The sequence below is a fragment of the Salmo salar genome, chromosome ssa24 (assembly GCF_905237065.1).
Source record: "Salmo salar chromosome ssa24, Ssal_v3.1, whole genome shotgun sequence".
In the NCBI taxonomy this organism is placed as follows: Eukaryota; Metazoa; Chordata; class Actinopteri; order Salmoniformes; family Salmonidae; genus Salmo; species Salmo salar.
In genome coordinates this window covers 16,891,315-16,914,111 of record NC_059465.1, presented here as the reverse complement: position 1 = coordinate 16,914,111, position 22,797 = coordinate 16,891,315, and the positions used below count along the sequence as shown (strand labels likewise).

The window sequence follows — 22,797 nt, the reverse complement described above, 5'->3', positions numbered from 1 at the left end:
ATATCTGTATTCCCAGACATGTGAAATCTATAGATTAGGGACTAATGAATTGACTTAAATTGACTGATTTCATTATATGACCTGTAACTCAGTAAAATCGTTGAAATTGTTGCATTTCACTTCAAAACCTCACCATCTTCTAGCTCCCAGTCCGTCATGGGGATAAATAATGCACTGAGCTCCAGATAAAGCGTCACTCTGGACTCATGGCCGCATGGATGAGAGTAGAAGGAGCATCGGATTAGTATGCAAAGCTGTTCCTTTGAAGGGTGACCAACGATGCTGTAAAAATAGAGAGAGCTTACTCAACCAAGTGTGGACAGTCCTGTACCTTTCGAAGGTCATGGTAAAATGCCTAGAATGCACATGAACCCAGTTATGCTGGAATCATGTACATAAAATACAATTTATAAACAACTTCTGTTTGTCTTCCCCTTTAAGACTTAAATCTGTCCTGTACTGCCAGTCCAAGCACTGTCTGCATAGGTGACAAAATGTGGAGAGTTGCTCATCATAGTGTAAATTCCACTAGTACAATACTAACCACTGTTGTGATCAGCTTAGTCCTTACTCTTACAATATAATACATCCTACATAACGGTTATTTAACAATGTGGTATACCACTCTTGATAGATGACTCAAGTGAATTCAGAAAAGATCGCAATTGAAGCATTTGTGAATATATCTGATTTTTAATAGTTCTGTTTCAAATGATGTACAGTCAATCAAAAAAACATTGATTTCTCAGCTATTTTACAGCTTATCACACACACGTCAGCTTTTTGCCACACACACACACACACACACACACACACACACACACACACACACACACACACACACACACGACAGACAGACAGACAGACACAGAGACAGACAGACACAGAGACAGAGAGACACAGAGACAGACACAGGACAGACAGACACAGACAGATGTAACTCCATGCAGTAAAATAGTGAGTTCCCTCTTTGGAGCTGGTCCAGAGGGTTCTGATTGAATTACTCAAAAGTTTAAATATCCAATTATTTCCCCAAAGAGATACTAGGTAAAAACAAGAAATGGTGAAGTTGAGTTGTTCTGATTTTCTTCATTCAAAAAAGACTTCATGATGTGTGCTACCTATACAGTTAGTTTCCTATACAGGTAAAGTACAGAACATACAGGTGGTTTGAAGCCACTTTATGACAGGTGGCAGAGGTACATGACCAGCTAAGAAGGGAGAAGGCAACAAAGTGGCAGAGCCCATAGAACACTGATTGACAGAGCACAACGCAGGAACATCCCCAAACCTCTGTGGCCCTCGCTAGCCTACCCAGAGTTAAACATCTAATTACACTACAAACAAAGCCAGGAATAGATCATGGAATAAGGAGAGACAGGTATTGTATATAGTAGTGATGATTATACATTGCTCCAACCCTCGGAAATAACAAATAGCACACAGGCACCCCAACACACAAATACATGCACACACACATGATAGTGAGAGAGCGAGAAACAGCAGAGGTTCTGTACAACAACAAAAAAAGCCAACCCCAGTGGGCACACCAACGGCATGAGCCAACAACAAACTAAACACACGTGGACCATTTAGTGTCTTTTACTAGCTGGGACATGAAATTCCCTTTAAAACAAAAAGGAGGAACGTGTCTGAGAGAGCATGTGTGTGGAGACATTGAGAGGAAGTTGTGAGGTGACAGAAAAGCAACCCAGCAGGTGTTTCACAGCGCCGAGATGTGGAAAAACAGTCTGTACTGTCACATTTTAATGTGAAGCACTGAGGTATGCTGACAGTGGAGATTGAACTGCTAATTACACACACACTAAATATAGGTACTAATTTGCAGAGATGCGAGGCGAGATAATCATGAGAAGAGGCATCGGGGGGAGATACGGAGAAACAGTCACAACGAGCAAGAATCGCATCACAGCCTCCTCCTCTAACAGCACGGTCTGAACACATCTCCCAGGTGTCCCTCAGACTAGAGGCTCATTGGAGGAGGGTGGACTGGATCAGAGCAGCAGGGGTTGAACTGGGGTTAAGCCATCATATAAGGGGAGATCTGACTGGGTGGTGATGTCTCATTGAAAACAGACTAGACTGGGTGGGATATGGGAAACACCCACCCATATACAACTACAGGTGAAGGTGAAGTCAAAGGCCAGTGCAAACTATTGACCTGAGTGAAAAAAAATGGGTCTATAGAAAGCTTTGGGATCATGTGGGCCAGAGACCTCAGCAGTTTTAAAAATGGACATAGTTTGAATCAGATAAGGACTTGTAGAGTGGAGGAGGGTAAATGCTTGGGTGACAGAGAGAACAAACAGAAACCAGGGTCCCCAGGGAGGGCACACAGCCAGCAGGGTTGGAGATTCTACAAAGAAAAGGGCCTTCTGACGGTCAGGAGGAGAGGGTCGGGGGGGGTCCAGGAGCTCCCTCCAGTCAGGGCCAGTCCCCATGCCTCAGGATTCCCCCCTACTTCAGCCCTGTCAGGGGTTCAGTTCTTCAGCACTGCCTCGTAGCACTGGAACACACACTGGGAAACCTCTGGGGCTCTGCACTTCAGAGAGATCTGAGGAGAGAAGAGACAGTTACCACATGGTCTGGCTGGACAAGGAAATGCCAGTCTGTTTCTGTTAGCCAGGGGTTGAGAGGACCTCTAGTCAATAAGACTAGTTCAGATATTCATCCAAAGCAAACACTTTGACATGCCAGAGAACAAACGATTCATTTTCTTTTAGAAAGACAGAAAAGCTAGGCACACAGTAAACAATATACATTTTCTATCTAATAACAAAACCAACAAAACCAGCTAATCATCATCATCATCATCATCCTCCTCCTCCTCCTGGTGGAGCAACTGCTGCCCTCGTCTTGCTCAGGAGTCAAGTGCTTTGAGAGACAAACTATAGTCGAGTGAAATAAAACAGAATCACACTTTTCCTGGTGATTACGCGACCAAACATCCTTTTAACAGCGAGAGCCGTTTCAGGGATGATGAAAGCTGTATAGACGGGATAAAGGCTAATGCGCCTGGCCACTCTTTCATACCTTCAAGAAAAGCTCCTTTTGATATGCTCGTCTAGTCAGCTAGTCCCTTGCAACTGTAATGGCTGGAGTTTAAGCACTGCCTGTTTAACAAGCGCTGTAATTATTTCAGCAGCTTCACCTACTCATGTGTGAAGGGGAGAAAAAAAGGGTGAATAACTTACTCCCCCGATTTTAGCAGAGGCATTTCATTTTATTTGCAGGGGAGAATTCATTAGCATTATAAATGCTGCCTTTTATTACATCTTATCAGCTTGGAGCGGAAAAAGAGAAGAAAAATAAATAACTCCCTCATTCCCTCTCAACCCCCCCCCCCCCCCCCCTTCCCCTCTTTTCTCTCACCCCTTCGGCTTGTGATGTTTAGTGAGTCTGTTGCTGCAGGATCTGATACGGCTGTAGGAGGCGGTTTCCTTTTCATCAGAGCTCACACAGGAAAACTAATATTCCCAGCGCAGTGTTTTGAAAGGGAGCACATGCTGGCAGTACTGTAGTCATGTGTTTGATGCAGTACTACTGCAGCTGTGTGTTTGAGGTGCCAGGGATTGTGTGGTGATCTAGAGAGTTCCGGTTGGCTCGTACTTACCAGTTCTATTAACAGTCATCATTAAAAAACTGGCCAGAGGCATTTGAAGTCCCATCGGACAGGGGCTCGGACCTGGTCCTTCTCTGACCAATATGACAGGTGATCACACTGATGCGCCATAGGCAATGGCAGTTCCCCCAGCACTGTGTTGGTACATTCCACAGCTCTGCTCTAGACCCCCCCCTCCGGGACTGGCTCTGCACTAATGCATAGCGCTGCTGGTGTGATTAGTCAGAATCTCTCTCTAAACAAGGCTATGCTGGCAGGTGTTTGGATCAGCATATTAAGACAGTTTGTAGAAAAGCTCTGATCAGCAAGGTTACATGGTGGGCATTCTGCTTAAGGCTTTGTAAATGCTGCTGAGTCAATATGAGAATCAGCGTTGGAGAATAGGGATTGGTAGAAACATGACAAGTGGGTAGTGGATGGGGAACAGTTGGAGGTGTGCAGGAGACATAGGAAAACGTAAAGATGCTCAGATTGCTGCACCATAAGGGGACCAGAGAGAAGAGGGAGAAGAAAGGAGCGATGAAAGATGGCACGGTCATGATGGTGGCTGTGCCAGAGAAGCATTCAGCATTCTCCCACACCACTGCAATTGGTCATGCCATTGCCACGGGGACAGGAGGCGAGGGTCTTCCGCTCCACTTCAAAAGGTAGAGCTAAGTACCTGGGTATCAGGGGACAACTGGGACCAATTAGGTAGGGTGCTGGAGGAACCTTGGGCTGAGCAACATTAGGTTAGAGTAGACCAAGTTAGTATAGAGTTAGGGTCATCATCACCATAATGATCCCTGGCATAGCTCTTAGCTTTACTGCCTTTCTAAAGGAAGCTGTGGAATCTTCCCACAGGCTGAGTAAAATCCAAAAAGTGTTATTTTCACAGGCTAAAAATAGCCGCTCAACACAAGGGTGCGTCAGGTTGATATTCACACGTCGTACGGAGAGTGCATCAGATCCATGCAGCAGCACAGGGAGGAGAGAGAGCATGCATGCTGCACACAGGCAGATGTAGCATCTTTGGTGTTGGATACAGAGCTTCTGATGGTGACCATCTGTAGGGAGGAAGAGAGTCTTATGGGCCCCAGGCCAGCGGACCGACAGACCAGAGGAAAGACAGACAGATGGAAGAAGGCAACTGACAGAAAGAGGGTGAATCCAGATAGTTCAGGCTGAGTGTGACACGAAAGAAACTAAACCAATCACCATCAGAGACAGAAAAACAAAAACAGACTAAATCAAAAACGTACAACAAAAATGACAACAGACCAAGACAAACAGTCAGGGATTGATCAAACACCTCACTCGAGTCATTTCATGTCTGACTGAAAAGCCTTGTATCTCCTGAATGAAAATAAAATACCAAAATAGCCAAATCCAGAGGCTTAAACCACTGACGGATGAGTCAAGCCGAATCCCCAATAACGAACGGTGGAGGATTTCAATTTAAAACAGAGAGACTAAGACAGATTGAATGACATAAATGGAGTCATCTGGACTGGGGGAAACAAAAAGGACAGTAAACGCTTTCTCCTCATGAATAAAAACATGAGACTGAGGGGTCACATCAAGGTCACTGTTATGGACTAGTCAGGCACAATAATCTGGGCTACAGCTATTAAAACCAGTGAGCAGACAACGTTATACTGACACACACACACACACGCATCACCACAGAAACATACACACACAGAAAGAGACTCCTCAGGAGAAACAGACCTAGCATAGAGACGTAATGAAGAACAGAGATGGTAATGATGATGAATCACCAACCAGAAACACACTCATACGTGCCCCTGTCACTCTGCTGTCAATCATTATCTCCTCATCACACTTCACCCTTCTCATTAGTTCATGTCTTAACCCCCTTAACTCAAGTTCAACTCACATGTTCCCGTATCTTTCATTCTACTCTACCTTTTTCCCATTCATTGAAGTTATTCTTATTCACTCCCAGTGTTCAGGAGTAGTGAGCTACATATATGCCCCATGGGAGACCAGTATGGAAAAGTAGGAAAATGTATGCTCTGGATAGAAGCCTCTGCTAAATTACTCAAATGTAAATGTAACTATGTCCATTTTGCAGCAGCTTGGTAGTAGTTGAACTAAATTCTAATCTAGGTCGTGTTTTCAGTAGTTCATTACTTTTCTGCCATGTAGCGGTGTAGCTAACTACTAGAACTACACACTACTTTATTTGCACAGACAAAAAGAAAATATGAGTGATGTATGAAATAATTCCTTTCTTGTTTGGCATCAGACCTGCCTGATTCTCACTTGAAACATAACAGAATGTGTAATTTACACAGAAACTAACATCTGACACCTGAGTGATCTGTTCTTGCAATTTGTAGTCTGACATTTCAGATTAAGATATGATAAATTATCATGTACACTACCGTTCAAAAGTTTGGGGGTCACTTAGAATTTTCTTTGAAAGAAAAGCACATTTTTGTCCATTAAAATAACATCAAATTGATCAGAAATATAGGGTAGACATTGTTAATGTTGTAAATGACCAACCGTAGCTGGAAACGGCTACAAAGATGATTTTTAATGGAATATCTACATAGGCATACAGAGGCCCATTATCAGCAACCATCACTCCTGTGTTCCAATGGCACGTTGTGTTAGCTAATCCAGGTTTATCATTATCAATGGCTAATTGATCATTAGAAAAATCCTTTATCAATTATGTTAGCACAGCTGAAAACTGTTGTCCTGGTTAAAGAAGCAATAAAACTGGCCTTTAGACTAGTTAAGTATCTGGAGCATCAGCTTTTGTGGGTTCGATTATAGACTCAAAATGGCCAGAAACAAAGACCTTCCTTCTGAAACCAATCAGTCTATTCTTGTTCTGGGAAATGAAGGCTATTCCATGAGAGAAATTGCCAAGAAACTGAAGATATCGTACAACGCTGTGAACTACTCCCTTCACAGAACAGCGCAAACTGTCTCTAACCAGAATAGAAAGAGGAGTGGTGCACAACTGAGCAAGAGGACAAGTACATTAGAGTGTCTAGTTTGAGAAACCGACGCCTCACAAGTCCTCAACTGGCAGCTTCATTAAATAGTACCCGCAAAACACCAGTCTCAACGTCAACAGTGAAGAGGCGACTCGGGGATGCTGGCCTTCTAGGAAGAGTTGCAAAGAAAAAGCCATAACCCAGACTGGCCAATAAAAATTAAATATTAAGATGGGCAAAATAACACATTCTAAGCAATGTTGTGCTGCTATTTTTATTGACTTAGGCAAAGATTTTGATACGGTAGACCATTTCGGCCAGTCCACCTGGCCGTGCTGCTGCTCCAGTTTCAACTGTTCTGCCTGCGGCTATGGAACCCTGACCTGTTCACCGGACGTGCTTGTTGCACCCTCGACAACTACTATGATTATTATTATTTGACCATGCTGGTCATTTATGAACATTTTAACATTTTAACATTTTGACCATGTTCTGTTATAATATCCACCCTGCACAGCCAGAAGAGGACTGGCCACCCCTCATAGCCTGGTTCCTCTCTAGGTTTCTTCCTAGGTTTTTGGCCTTTCTAGGGAGTTTTTCCTAGGGAGTTTTTCCTAGCCACCGTGCTTCTTTCACATGCTTTGCTTGCTGTTTGGGGTTTTAGGCTGGGTTTCTGTACAGCACTTTGAGAATATCAGCTGATGTACGAAGGGCTATATAAAAATAAATTTGATTTGATTTGATTTCATTCTTGCGGGCCGACTAAGGAGTATTGGTGTCTCTGAGGGGTCTTTGGCCTGGTTTGCTAACTACCTCTCTCAAAGAGTGCAGTGTATAAAGTCAGAAAATCTGCTGTCTCAGCCACTGCCTGTCACCAAGGGAGTACCCTAAAGATCAATCCTAGGCCCCACACTCTTCTCAATTTACATCAACAACATAGCTCAGGCTGTAAGAAGCTCTCTCATCCATTTATATGCAGATAATAGTCTTATACTCAGCTGCCCCCTCCCCGGAGTTTGTGTTAAACACTCTACAACAAAACTTTCTTAGTGTCCAACAAGCTTTCCCTGCCCTTAACCTTGTTCTGAACACCTCCAAAACAAAGGTCATGTGGTTTGGTAAGAAGAATGCACCTCTCCCAAACAGTGTGATTACTACCTATCAGGGTTTAGAGCTTGAGGTAGTCACCTCATACAAGTACTTGGGAGTATGGCTAGATGGTACACTGCCCTTCGAGAAAACATATCAAAGCTGCAGGCTAAAGTTAAATCTAGACTTGGTTTCCTCTATCGTAGTAGCGCTTCTTTCACTGTATACCCGTCGCAAGACCCACTGGTTGATGCTTATTTATAAAACCTTCTTAGGCCTCACTCCCCCCTATCTGAGATATCTACTGCAGCCCTCATCCTCCACATACAACACCCGTTCCGCCAGACACATTCTGTTAAAGGTCCCGAAAGCACACAGAGATGGGATGGCGTATCGCTGCAGAATGCTGTGGTAACCATTCTGGTTAAGTGTGCCTTGAATTCTAAATAAATCACAGACAGTGTCACCAGCAAAGCACCCCGCACCATAACACCTCCCCCTCCATGCTTTACGGTGGGAAATACATATGTGGAGATTGTCCGTTCACCCACACCGTGTCTCACAAAGACACGGCGGTTGGAACCAAAAATGTCCAATTTGGACTCCAGACCAAAGGACAAATTTCCACCAGTCTAATGTCCATTGCACGTGTTTCTTGGCCCAAGCAATTCTCTTCTTCTTATTGGGTGTCCTTTAGTAGTGGTTTCTTTGCAGCAACTCGACCATGAAGGCCTAATTCCCACAGTCTCCTCTGAACAGTTGATGTTGAGATGTGTCTGTTACTTGAACTCTGAAGCAATTATTTAGGCTGCAATTTCTGAGGCTGGTAACTCTACTGAACTTGTCCTCTGCAGCAGAGGTAACTCTGGCTCTTCCATTCCTGTGGCGGTCCTCATGAGAGCCAGTTTCATCATAGCGCTTGATGGTTTTCCGGATTGACTGACCTTCATGTCTTAAAGTAATGATGGACTGTCATTTCTCTTTGCTTATTTGAGCTGTTCGTACCATAATGTGGACTTGGTCTTCTACCAAATAGGGCTATCTTCTGTATACCCACCCCTACTACCTTGTCACAACACAACTGATTGGCTCAAACGCATTAAGGAAAGAAATTCCACAAATTAACAAGACACACCTGTTAATTGAAATGCATTCCAGGTGACTACGAAGCTGGTTGAGAGAATGTCAAGAGTGTGCAAAGTTGTGATCAAGGCAAAGGGTGGCTATTGGAAGAATCTCAAATATGAAATATATTTTGATTTGTTTAACACTTTTTTGGTTACTACATGATTCCATGCGTGTTATTTCATAGTTTTGATGTCTTCACTATTATTCTACAATGTAGAAATAGTAAAAAATAAAGAAAAACCCTTGAATGAGTAGGTGCTCTAAAACCTTTGACCGGTAGTGTATGTTTTCATGGAAAACATGGAGATTTCTAAGCAACCACAAACTTTTGAATGGTGGTGTAGTTAACATCAATCAATCAAATTTATTTATAAAGCCCTTCTTACATCAGCTGATATCTCAAAGTGCTGTACAGAAACCCAGCCTAAAACACCAAACAGCAAGCAATGTAGGTATAGAAGCACAGTGGCTAGGAACAACTCTAGAAAGGCCAGAACCTAGGAAGAAACCCAGAGAGGAACCAGGCTATGAGGGGTGGCCAGTCCTCTTCTGGCTGTGCCGTTACTTTGAGAAAGTAGTTAAGTAAACTATACTATTCTTAAGGGTAGCTTTAGTAGCTTGGGAAACTACAACACTGCCCACTCCTCTCTTTCGTAGATTTCTCTTTCCATTAGTAATGTTGTTATCCGTCCCTCCTTGTCCCTGAACTCACCGTGTAGTTGGGGTTTCCAGCCTGCACCTTCAGCTCAGCCAGCACCCAGATGCCGTTGGACAGTTTGATGGACATGTAAAGCATATCCTGGCCCTCCACCGTGCGCTTGGCTATGGTGAAGATGTTACTGCCCTGCAGCTTGTTGCTGGCCGCATCTGTTTAGGGGGACAAGAGAATAGCCCTTAAATCACAATGGTCACTTCTTCTCAAACTTGAAATACCCCGTTAACATTTTAAAACTCCCAGGCAAACAACGGTTCATCTCCATCTGCAGATGATGTGGAAACAGTGTTCTACAAGTGATGATAATTAGCCTCGGAGTGTTCGGTAGGCTTGTGTTACAAGCTGTCAACTGTACCTGAGGGGATCAGACCGGTGCAATATGATGGCACCATGTAGAGAGCTGAACCTGGACCTTCAGCCATACTACTGTTCAGCTTTAATGGGAAGGGGCTTGGGGACTGCATTGCAATCAGGACCATAATGAAAACCAGGCTGCGGTCATTAATCATCGGCTCTGGGAAGGCAGGTAGTAGACTAAAGTCTGGGTCCTTTCGCAGTTCATACTCTAGAAACTGTCCTAGCTCTATTTCTCTCAGAATTCACTCTGTCTTTCTGAAACACAATTCTCTTTTCATGGGCTGTGACTTTACTCATCTGCAGAGAGCACTGATGAAACACTGCCATAGCCTAAGCCCTTGAATTCAAAATGGTAACTATATTTTCAGTAACGGTGACTGTTTCAAACTACCTGCATGGCAAAGATATACTCCTTAATTAACTTGCCCACGGTGCGTCTCACTGTCACGCTACGGTAACGTCTCAATCATACATTTTCACCTTAAAAAGGAAATTCTATCTATTCGGGGTAATATACTATGAGCCGTCATTAGTCATTTAGCTTAGACATAGCGGTTTTCATGGTTGTGTAAAACCAGATTATCACATGTAAATAAGGCCAGCAGGCTAAAAGTTAACTAAATATATGCATTAGATACAGTGCTGTCAGAAAGTATTCACATCCCTAGACCTTTACACATTTTGTGGTTACAGCCTCAATTTAAAGTGTATTAAAATTGAGATGTTTGTCAGTGGCCAACACACACACACACACACACACACACAATACCCCAAGATGTCAAAGTGGAATTATGTTTAGAACTTCTTACAAATTCATTAAAAATGAAAATCGAAAATGTCTTGAGTCATTAAATATCCAACCCCTTTGTTATGGCAAGCCTAAATAAATTCAGGAGTAAAACTGTGCTAAACAAGTCACATAATAAGCTGCATGGACTCACTCTGTGTACAATAATGGTGTTTAACATATTTTTGAATGACTACCTCATCTCTGCACCCCACACATACAGATAATTGTAAGGTCCCTCAGTCGAGCAGTGAATTTCAAACACAGATTCAACCACAAGGACCAGGGAGGTTTTCTAATGCCTCGCAATGAAGGGCACCTATTGATAGATGGGTAAAAAATAAATCCGCATACATTGAATATTCCTTTGAGCATGGTTAAGTTATTAATTACACTTTGGATGGTGTATCAATACACCCAGTCACTACGAAAATACAGGTGTCATTCAACACAGGGACTCAGGGATTTCACCATGAGGCAATGGTGACTTTAAAACAGTTATGGAGTTTAATGGCTGTGATAGGAGAAAACTGAAGCTAGATCAACAACATTGTCATTTAGGTTAGTATTGTGGAGTAACTATAGTGAAAAGTAGGAAGCCTGTATAGAATAAGAAAATATTCCAAAACATGCATCCTGTTTGCAATAAGGCACTAAAGTAAAACTGCAAGAAATGTGGCAAATAAATTAACTTCATGTCCTGAACACAAAGCATTTGGGGAAAATCCAACACATCACATCAGAGTACCACTTAATATTTTCAAGTATGGTGGAGGCTGCATCATGTTATGGGTATGCTGGTCATCAGCAAGTACTAGGGAGTTTTTATTTTAGGATAAAAGAAACGGAATAGAGCTAAGCACAGGCAACATCCTAGAGGAAAACCTGGTTCAGTCTGCTTTCCAACAGACACGAAGACAAATCCACCTTTTAGCAAAACAAGAACCTAAAATACAAAACCAAATACACTGGAATTGCTTATCTAGACAACGTTGAAATGTTCCTGAGTGGCCTAGTTAGTGTGGACTTAAATTGGCTTGAAAATCTAGGTCAAGACTTGAAAATGGCTGTCAAGAAATGATCAGCAACCAACATGACATTTCTTGAATGTATTCTTTTTTCTTAAACGGGCAAATATTGTACAATCCAGGTGTGCACAGCTCTTAAGAGACTTACAGCTGTAATCATTGCCAAAGATGATTCGAACATGTATTGACTCAGGGGTGTGAATTCTTATGTACATTGCTATTTTTGTAGTTCATTTTCAATACATTTGCAAAAATATCTAAAACATGTCTTCCCTTTGTCATTATGGGGTATTGTGAATAGATGGGGGAGAAAGTTTTGAAGTCAGGCTGTAACGTAACACAATGTGGAATAAGTCAAGGGGTATGAATACTTTCTGAAGGCACTGTAGATAGAAACAAGCACTGTCAGAGCTCCAGTCTGTTTCCACAGTGCAACATTTTAGGTTACATGCCAAGCTGTCTCAACACAAAGCAGGTGGTGCACATTCTCCTCCTCTCTCCTCTCCTTTTATCCCTCCAATCCCTTCTTTGTCTCGGTCTGTCTCACCTGAGTTGAGATGACAGTCTTGGATCTGGAACTGAGACTCGTTGTCGTTAGGAATGTCTTTCCATGTGGCCAGGAACACCTGTCGCTCTGGGGAGAGATACAAAGAAGAATTAAGACGGTGGGAAGGAATGAGAAACAGAGGAAAAAAGAAAGAAAGAAAGGAGGGAGAGCGCAGAATGAGAACGGAAATAAGAAACTAATGAACGGTAAACAGTTTGTTGTTGTGCTGAACAATGCCGGTCCTGCTGTGCTTTTAGGATCCGGAGCATTAGCTCCCAGCCTCCAGCAGCGTTCCTACTGCTCGCCCCATCTGGAGCCTCCACAGGGGGACAAACACCACCACATTCCCCCAGACTGAATCAACCAGAGTAGGAACACAACAGGGGAAATTGGAACCAATGTCACAGATGTGTGATCTGAGAGCAAATGCATGACTAGATAGTTCCATGTGCAGAAAACACACATACACACACAAAAAAAGGCTTTCCTGAGATTGACGTAATAGTCACGGGCTGGCGTCGGCCTGGTTTGAAGCTATGGAAAAGGAGACCGCAAAACCATGATTCACTGAGTAGTCTATTCAGGTACACTCACCCATCTTTCCATCTTCCACAAACAGCATGCTGATGGGGTATTGGCAGCTGAAGTAGAAGACATCAATGTTGTTCTTCACAGCCACCTGTTAGAGTGATTACATAGAGGGGAGGGGGGGATGGAGAGATGAAGGGGCAATCAATGACTCATTGTTTTCAAGTAGTCTGAAAGGATAGACACTGCAGGGCATGTGTGGGGTTATTGAACAAGAGATGTTATTGTCCTGTGGATATGACACACACGATAGCATACGCTGCACTCCACATTCTACTACACAAGGAGATGCTCTCTCCCTCCCTTTCTCGATCTGTCAGGCCTGTTTAAGGCAACATCTCTTATTCTTCCCTCAGTTCCATCCCTTCTGTTTTCTCTGGTAACTAGAGAATAAAGATACCATGCTACAAATGATTTTATTTGTCCTTAGACCAGATGATGCCTAAAAAGGCAATTTGACTACATCGTCATTGAAACCTAACATAGAATGCATCCCAAATGGCACCCTATTCCCTTTATAGTGCAATACCTTTGACCAGGGCCCATAGGGGCACTATATAGGGAATAGGGTGCGATTTGGGACGCAGACACAGTATACTCTAAGAACTTTGTGGAGCGGTCACCGTACCGATCTGACTGCTCTATAGAAGAGTGATGAGGACAATGAGGTTGAGTTAAGCCTGTGGGGTGGAGGGGATGACAAGAGAAATTCTCTGAATAATTTATGAGGGAATATTGGTGCTCTGTTGACGCAGCGCCTGCCTGCCTGCCAGGCTGTCTGTACTGCAGTGGGGGTACACTGTATAGCTGGGCCTCCCTACGTCTCTCTCTAACCTTCACACAACTTCTGGATCATAAAAGTACATTGCCTAATAGAAACACATCACTGCTGCTAAACTATGTGTTTGTAGCCTACAGTACCATCATACAGGTCTTGGGCCTGTATGGAACAAATAGTTAAGCAGTGATGAGTACAACATTTCCATCAGGTAAAGTGAGAAAGTGACTGTTGGCTAAATAACAGTCAGCAGTGGTGTAAAGTACTACTTTAGTAGTTTTTAAAGGGTATCTGTACTTTACGATTGATATTTTTGACAACTTTTACTTTACATTTCCCCTGACCCCCAAAGTACTCATTACCTTTTGAATGCTTAGCAGGACAGGAAAATGGTCCAATTCACACACTTATCAAGAGAACATCCCTGGTCATCCCTACTGCCTCTGATCTGGCGAACTCACTAAACACGAATGCTTTGTCTGTAAATTATGAGTGAGTGTTCTGGCTATCCGCAAATAAAATAAAAACAAGACAATTGTGCCGTCTGGTTTGCTAAATATAAGGAATTTGAAATATATTATTTTACTTGAGTATACATTGTTTCATTTCACCTTATTTAACAAGGTAGGCCAGTTGAGAACAAGTTCTCATTTACCACTACGACCTGGCCAAGATAAAGCAAAGCAGTGCGACAAAAACAAGAGTTAAACAAATGTACAGTCAATAACACAATAGAAAAAAATCTATGTACAGTGTGTGCAAATGTAGAAGAGTAGGAAGGTAGGCAAAATATAGGCCAGAGGCGAAATAATTACAATTTAGCATTAACACTGGAGTGATATGGATGTGCAAGTAGAGATACTGGGTGCAAAAGAGCAAGAGGGTAAGCAATAATATGGGGATGAGGTAGTTGGTGTGCTATTTACAGATTGACTATACCTGTACACAGCCATCGGTAAGCTGCTCTGACAACTGATGCTTAAAGTTAGAGGGAGATATAAGACTCCAGCTTCAGTGATTTTTGCAATTCGTTCCAGTCATCGGCAGCAGAAAACTGGAAGGAAAGGCGGTCAAAGGAAGTGTTGGCTTTGGAGATGACCAGTGAAATACACCTGCTGGAGTGCGTGCTATGGGTGGGTGTTGCTATGGTGACCAGTGAACTGAGACGAATATGTAGTGAGGGCCAGCCAACGAGAGCATACAGGTCGCAGTGGTGGGTAGTATATGGGGCTTTGGTGACAGACAACATCCAGTTTGCTGAGTAGAGTGTTGGAGGCTATTTTGTAAATGACATCACCGAAGTAAAGGATCGTCAGTTTTACGAGAGTATGTTTGGCAGCATGATTGAAGGAGGTGGTGTCGTCTGCGTAGAGGTGGATCAGAGGGTCACCAACAGCAAGAGCGACATCATTGATATATACAGAGAAAAGAGTCAGCCCAAGAATTGAACCCTGTGGCACACCCATAGAGACTGCCAGAGGCCCGGACAACAGGCCCTCCAATTTGACACATTGAACTCTATCAGAGAAGTAGTTGGTGAACCAGGCGAGGCAGTCATTTGAGATGCCAAGGTTATGGAGTCTGCCGATAAGAATGCGGTGATTGACAGAGTCGAAAGCCTTGGCCAGGTCGATGAAGATGGCTGCACAGTACTGTCTTTTATCGATGGCGGTTATGATATCGTTTAGGACCTTGAGCGTGGCTGAGGTGCACCCATGACCAGCTCGGAAACCAGATTGTATAGTGGAGAAGGTACGGTGGGATTCAAAATAGTCGGTGATCTGTTAACTTGGCTTTCGAAGATTTTAGAAAAGGCAGGGCAGGATGGATATAGATCTATAACGGTTAGGGTCTAGAGTGTCACCCTCTTTGAAGAGGGGGATGACCGCGGCAGCGTTCCAATCTTTGGGGATTTCAGACGATACGAGAGAGAGGTTGGATAGGCTAGTAATAGAGGTTGCAACAATTTCGGCAGATAATTTTAGAAAGAGGGTCCAGATTGTCTAGCCCAGCTGATTTGTAGGGATCCAGATTTTGCAGCTCTTTCAGAATGTCAGCTGTCTGGATTTGGGTGAAGGAGAGGCGAGGGGGGGGGGCCTTAGGTAAGTTGCTGCAGGGGGTGCTGAGATGTTGGCCGGGGTATGGGGTAGCCAGGTGGTAAGCATGGCCAGCCGTAGAAAAATGCTTATTGAAATGATCGATTATCGTAGAATTATCGGTGGCGAGTGTTTCCTATCCTCAGTGCAGTGGGCAGCTGCTCTTATTCTCCATGAACTTTACAGTGTCCCAAAACTTTTTGTAATTAGTGCTACAGGAAGCACATTTCTGTTTGAAAAAGCTAGCCTTACTGAGTATATTGGTTCCTGACTTCCCTGAAAAGTTGCATATTGCGGGGCTATTCGATGCTAATGCAGAACGCCATTGGATGTTTTTGTGCTGGTCAAGGGCAGTCAAGTCTGGGGTGAATCAAGGGCTGTATCTGTTCTTAGTTCTACATTTTTTGAACGGGGCATGCTTATTTAAGAGGAAAGCACTTTTGAAGAGCAACCAGGCATCCTCTACTGATGGGATGAGGTCAACATCCTTCCAGGATACCCGGGCCAGGTCGATTAGAAAGGCCTGCTTGCTGAAGTGTTTTAGGGAGTGTTTGACAGTGATGAGGGGTAGTCGTTTGACCGCGGACGCACGCAGGCAATGAGGCAGTGATCGCTGAGATCCTGGTTGAAGACAGCAGAGGTATTTAGAGGGCAAGTTGGTCAGGATGATATCTAAGAGGGTGCCCATGGTTACAGATTTATGGTTGTATCTGGTAGGTTCCCTTGATAATTTGTGTGATATTGAGGGCATCTAGCTTAGATTGTAGGACGGCTGGGGTGGTAAGCATGTCCCAGTTAGGTCACCTAACAGTACGAACTCTGAAGATAAATGGGGGGCAATCATTTCACATATGGTGTCCAGGGCACAGCTGGGGGCTGAAGGTGGTCTATAACAAGCGGCAACGGTGACAGACTTGTTTCTGGAAAGGTGGATTTTTAAATGTAGAAGCTAGAATTGTTTGGGCACAGACCTGGATAGTATGACAGAACTCTGCAGGCTTACTCCGCTCCCTTTGGCAGTTCTTTCTTGTCGGAAAATGTTATAGTTAGGGATGGAAATGTATGGATTTTTGGTGGCCTTCCTAAGCCAGGATTCAGACACGGCTAGGACATCCGGGTTGGCGAAGTGTGCTAAAGCAGTGAATAAAACAAGCTTAGGGAGGAGGCTTCTAATGTTAACATGCATGAAACCAAGGCTTTTACAGAAGTCAACAAATGAGAGCGCCTGGGGAATGGGAGTGATGCTGGGGGCTGCAGGGCCTGGGTTAACCTCTACATCACCAGAGGAGGAGTAGGATAAGGGTATGGCTAAAGGCTATAAGAACTGGTCTAGTGCGTTCGGAACAGAGAGTAAAAGGAGCAGATTTCTGGGCGCGGAAGAATAGATTCAAGGCATAATGTATAGACAAGGGTATGGTAGGATGCGAGTACAGTGGAGGTAAACCTAGGCATTGAGTGACGATGAGAGGTTTTGTCTCTAGAGGCACCATTTAAGCCAGGGGAGGTCACCGCATGTGTGGGGGGTGGAACAAAAGGGCTAGCTAAGGCATATTTTGCAGGGCTGGAGGCTCCACAGTAAAATAAGACAATAATCACTAACCAAAACAGCAATAGACAAGGCATATTGACATTAGGGAGAGGCATGTGTAGCCGAGTGATCATAGGGTCCAGTGAGTAGCTAGGCGAGCTGGAGACATGGCGATTCAGACCGCTAGCAGGCCGGGGCTAGCAGGCTAGCAAATGGGCCTCAGGGGGACGTCGTGACGGAAGAGCCTGTTGAAACCCCCTCGGACGGTTACGTCGGCAGACCAGTCATGATGGATCGGCGGGGCTCCGTGTCGGCAGCAAAGGGTCCAGGCCAATTGGCAAAAGAGGTATTGAAGCCCAGGAATTGTCTGATGGATCTCTTCGTCTAGCTGGGAGATGGGCCTAGCTCGAGGCTAGCTCCAGGCTAACTGGAGACGTTAGCCAGGAGTAGCCACTCGGATAGCAGCTAGCTAGCTGCGATGATCCAGTGTAAAGGTCCAGAGCTTGCGGTAGGAATCTGGAGATGTGGTAGAGAAAAAGCAGTCTGCTATGCTCTGGGTTGATATCGCGCTGTGCAGACTGGCAGGAATTGACCGGGCTGAGGCTGGCTGATGTCCGAGTTAACGGTGATGACCGCTTACAGTGGCTAACTGACTACTAGCTAGTTAGCTGGCTAGCTTCTGATGGGGGTTCCGTTACTGTTGTTTGTTATTTGAGCAATAACAATAAAGCAATAAAGGTTACTTAAAACCAAATACTTTTACTCAAGTAGTATTTTGCTGGGTGACTCACTTTTACTAGAGTCATTTTCTTTGAACGTATCTTTACTTTTACTCAAGTATGAAAATTGGGTACTTTTTCCACCACTGACTCCTCCTCCTGTAGGAATACAGCTGGCTGGGAGGAGGAGTGCTGGGGTCAGGGGAAACAGAACAGAGCTGTGGCGTAGACTAGAGCAGCACAGTGTGAGGTGACCGCTAATAACCATCCCCACCTCTCATCTCTCCTGGAACCCCTTATTTTCTCTTACCAGCTGCACAATGTTCCATCCCCCCAAGTCATCAGAGGGCTGCTCTGATCTAGAGGCCCCGTCTCTCTCAGTTCTGTTTCTCAACTAATAACTAAAGTTCCAGAGGCTCTGTCATGTCATATTTCATCCTGTTTCTATAGCTCAGGAATTTAAATAATAACCTGGCAGTACTTGAACATGATTTGAGGTGAAGCCAAGACATGGCTAAGACAATGAGGCTGAACAAATTCAACTGGGGGCTGTGTTTTATAATTAACAAAGCATATGTAAAGGCCAAAGCTGCCATCCCATGTGGTAACAATTGTCAACCTGACAGTTAAAACAAGCATGTGTCTGCAGTAGGGTTGAATATTTTCCCTGTATTTTACAAATGTTCCATCCCGAGAATAAAATCACCTTTCTCCTGGGTAAACAGGTATTTCCCACCAAAACCGGAAGTGTCATTCTAAAGCATATAAATGTCTGGATTTGATTACAGCTTCGATCAGCATGAAAATTCAAGTCTGATTCTAACTGAGCCTGATGAGACATACATTAAAGATATTTTATAAGCCCAAGCCCAAAAAAGCCCAAATGATTGTGCCGTTATCCAATACGTAGCCTATCACACAGCCTAAGCAGGACAGAAAAACATAAAAGCCCATAGATGTAGCCGCTCGCTCTTGGATAAATAAGTTAAACAAGTTCCAGTAGTCTAATCTTTGACTGTGGACTGCATTACTGTACTGTATGATATGGACTGGAATTACTCACCTCGTTCAAATCATGAAGCTGGGGGAGAACATGTGATGCTGGTGCAGGACATGCGGCCTACAAAGTTACAATTATAGGCTAGTGAATGTGATTTTAAATTTGACATTTTATCATTCGTAGGCTGACGCATATATAGGCCTACCTTTCATAAATATTTCCTCTACTGTTGTGCGACGTGCGTATTATAGCCAACCTCCTCTTTCTCTCTTGCTTCCTTCATCTCTTTCAACAATTAAATGTATATAAGTTCCATTGTCCTTATAGTCATCATTGTAATGACATGCTTGAATAATATAGGAGTAGAATAAGATGCAGCGGGGGCATCACTTCTCTTCATGAACATTGAATGGTTATATGAGTCTGAATTAGGGCTGACCCCATTTAGTCGACTGGTTGATAGGCTGTTGGTCGACAGATTCCAGTCGAGCAGTAGCAAAAATGTTTTCAATAAAGGTGTAGAAGACACCTGTATGATTCGCGTCTGTCCGAGTGGACTGATCCATTGTGGAGGTGGAGGAGACGGCACAGTCCATCAGAGTGACAATTGCTACTGAAATGATATATGGTTATATTATGTAAGAACAATGGTGCAACACAAATAAAAATCATTATTTTGCATTGGATAGTGGTCACTGTGCGCGGTTCTGTAACAGCAGTGCGCTGCTGAATTGATGCATTTTCCTAGACCAGTGGTTCCCAAAGTTTTTAGGAGTCCCGTACTCCTTCAAAACATTCAACCTCCAGCTGCGTACCCCCTCTAGCACCAGGGTCAGTGCACTCTCAAATGTAGTTTTTTTGCCATCCTTGTAAGCCTGCGCCCCCCCCCACACAATACATTTATTAAACATAAGAGTGTGAGTTGTCACAACCCAGCCCGTGGGAAGTGACAAAGAGCTCTTATAGGACCAGGGCACAAATAAGAATTAATAATTTTGCTCTTTATTTAGCCATCTTACATATAAAACCTTATTTGTTCATCAGAAATTGTGAATAACTCACCACAGGTTAATGAGAAGGGTGTGCTTGAAAGGATGCACATACGCCGCAATGTTGGGTTGTATTGGAGAGAGTCTCAGTCTTTAATCATTTTTCCACACACAGAAAATACATAAATTCAACAGTGCACTGATGTTCCTCTATTTAGTTTTCATGCCATCGAGGGCTGAGAATCCACTCTCACATAGGTACGTGGTTGCAAAGGTCATCAGTGTCTTAACAGCGCGATTTGCCAAGGGAAGAAACTGAGCGCAGCCCTATCCAGAAATCTGGCAGTGGCTTCTGATGAAATGTTATTTTCCCAGAACCGCTTGTTGCAATTTCAATGAGGCTCTCTTGTTCAGATATTGGTAAGAGGACTGGAGGCAGGGCATGAAAGGGATAACAAATCCAGTTTGTGTCGTCCGTTTCCGGAAAGTACCTGTGTACCCAGCTACTTCAGGTGCTTTGCTATATCACATTTGACATTGTCCGTAAGCTTGAGTTCTTTGCACACACAAAATCATACAACGATGGAAAGACATGTGTTGTCCTTGTTAGTGCAGACAGAAAAGAGCTCCAACTTCTTAATCATAGCCTCAATTTTGTCCCTGTAATCCTAGATTCAGATCATTCAGGAGAAAAAAACATCACCCAAATAGGCCAGTCATGTGAGAAATTCGTCAGACCGCTTGCATGATGACAAGTTAAAATTATGGTCAGTAAAGAAAGCTAAGCTCGTCTCACAATTTTAAAGAAACGTGTCAATACTTCACCCCTTGATAACCAGCGCACTTCTGTGTTGTAAAAGCGTTAAATGGCGCTGCCCATATCATTGCATAGTGCAGAAAATACACGAGAGTTCAGGGGCATTGCTTTAACAAAGTTAACCATTTTCACTGTAGTGTCCAAAACGTCTTTCAAGCTGACAGGCATTCCCTTGGCAACAAGAGCCTCTCGGTGGATGCTGCAGCGTACCCAAGTGGCGTCAGAAGCAACTGCTTCCATCAGTACAGATACCAACACATCTTGACCACCAGGCTACCCGAAACGTTTGACCCAAGTTAAATAATTTAAAGGCAATGCTACCAAATACTAGTTTAGTGTATGTAAACTTATGACCCATTGGGAATGTGAAGAAATAAATAAAAGCTGAAACAAATCTCTACTACTATTCTGACATTTCACATTCTTAAAATAAAGTGGTGATCCTAACTGACCTAAGACAGGGAATTTTTACTAGGATTAAATGTCAGAAATTGTGAAAAACTGAGTTGAAATGTATTTGGCTAAGGTGTATGTAAACTTCCAACTTCAACTGTTTAGCCCCGTTGGAAAATATAAATGTACTGTTGAAAATTAGAAGAGAAAATAAAGTAATTACAATTTTTTTTAAATGCGAATTACATTTTTAATTGGTGTACCCCCAAAGGCATTGTCCTAGACCATGTTGCTATGTGCATAATTGCAAAGTTAACCAGCATATAGGTGTTTAGAACAATGCGGCGGATGCAGTGGCGGAGTTAGGAGACAAGAAAACAGCTCTTGCCTTAATTGTCTAAGAAAAGTGAGGAGAGTGGAAACCCCAACATAAAATCTGTCTATAACCAACAGCCTAACTGTTAAATGTGCCTGGCTTTAGAAATCACAATATCTACAGAAATAAGACAGATCTTGCTTCTGTTGCCTGTTTGAATGTTTGTTTAATAGCCTACTGATTCTGTGAGCACGAAGCCTCAGGCAACCACATGTCAAATAAACAATCAAAAATGTGTATTTTTAATCTTTGCTATGCTGTAATAAAGGCTTTACACTTTATTTTCATTACACCTCTGGTATTATTTATAATTTAGTGCTGTTTACACTGTTCCAAATTGTCATTTTTTTTTCATTTATTATAATCATCCTACTTTTTCCTTGATCTTCTTATTGTTATTATGACCATCATTATAATACACTGAACAAAAATATAAACTCAACATGTAAAGTGCTGTTCCCATGTTTAATGAGCTGAAAAAAACATCCCAGAAAAAAAGGTACCATACGCACAAAAATATTATCGCTCTCAAATTGAGCACAAATTTGTTTACATCCATGTTAGTGAGCATTTTATCCTTTGTCAAGATAATTCATCCACCTGACGTGTGTGGCATATCAAGAAGCATGATCATTACACAGGTGCAGCTTGTGCTGGGGAAAATAAAAGGCCACTAAAACGTGCAGTTGTCACAAAACACAATGCCACAGATGTCTCAAGTTGAGGGAGCGTGCAATTGGCATGCGGACTGCAGGAATGTTCACCAGAGCTGTTGCCAGATAATTTAATATTAATTTCTCTACCATAAGCCACCTCCAACGTCCTTTTAGAGAATTTGGCAGTACATACAACTGGCCTCACAACCTAAGACCACATTTAACCACACCAGCCCAGGACCTCCACATACAGCTTCTTCACCTGTGGAATAATCTGAGACCAGCCACCCGGACAGTTGATGAAACTGAGGAGTATTTTGGTCTGTAATAAAGCCCTTTTGTGAGGAAAAACTCATTCTGATTGGCTGGGCCTGGCTCCCCAGTGGGTCAGCCAGTATCCACCCATGGCTGTACCCCTGCCCAGTCATATGAAATCCATAGATTAGGACCTAATGAATTTGTTTCAATTGACTGATTTACTTACATGAACTGTAACTCAACAAAACCTTTGAAATTGTTGCATTTATATTTTTGTTCAGTATAATAAGTAACGTCATTATCATTAGTAGGCATAGTATAGCAGCCTTGTATAACCACCATCGAGCT

The 22,797-nt window shown here is 43.2% G+C and overlaps 1 protein-coding gene across 3 annotated transcripts in view; it reads right to left on the bottom strand.

Moving 5' to 3' along the window:
- Positions 1 to 673: 673 nt before the first annotated feature.
- The window catches only part of LOC106584973 (AP-1 complex subunit beta-1), a 51,956-nt gene continuing 29,832 nt past the window's right edge, over positions 674 to 22,797 (bottom strand). For all 3 annotated transcript variants that reach the window (XM_045707192.1, XM_014170659.2, XM_014170660.2), the window contains 4 exons: positions 12,846 to 12,930; positions 12,252 to 12,338; positions 9,530 to 9,684; positions 674 to 2,575 (listed from right to left, as the gene is read on the bottom strand). In XM_045707192.1, coding sequence (XP_045563148.1) covers positions 2,501 to 2,575; positions 9,530 to 9,684; positions 12,252 to 12,338; positions 12,846 to 12,930 — 402 coding nt within the window. In that variant the 3' untranslated portion in view covers positions 674 to 2,500. The remainder of the gene's footprint in view (positions 2,576 to 9,529; positions 9,685 to 12,251; positions 12,339 to 12,845; positions 12,931 to 22,797) is intronic.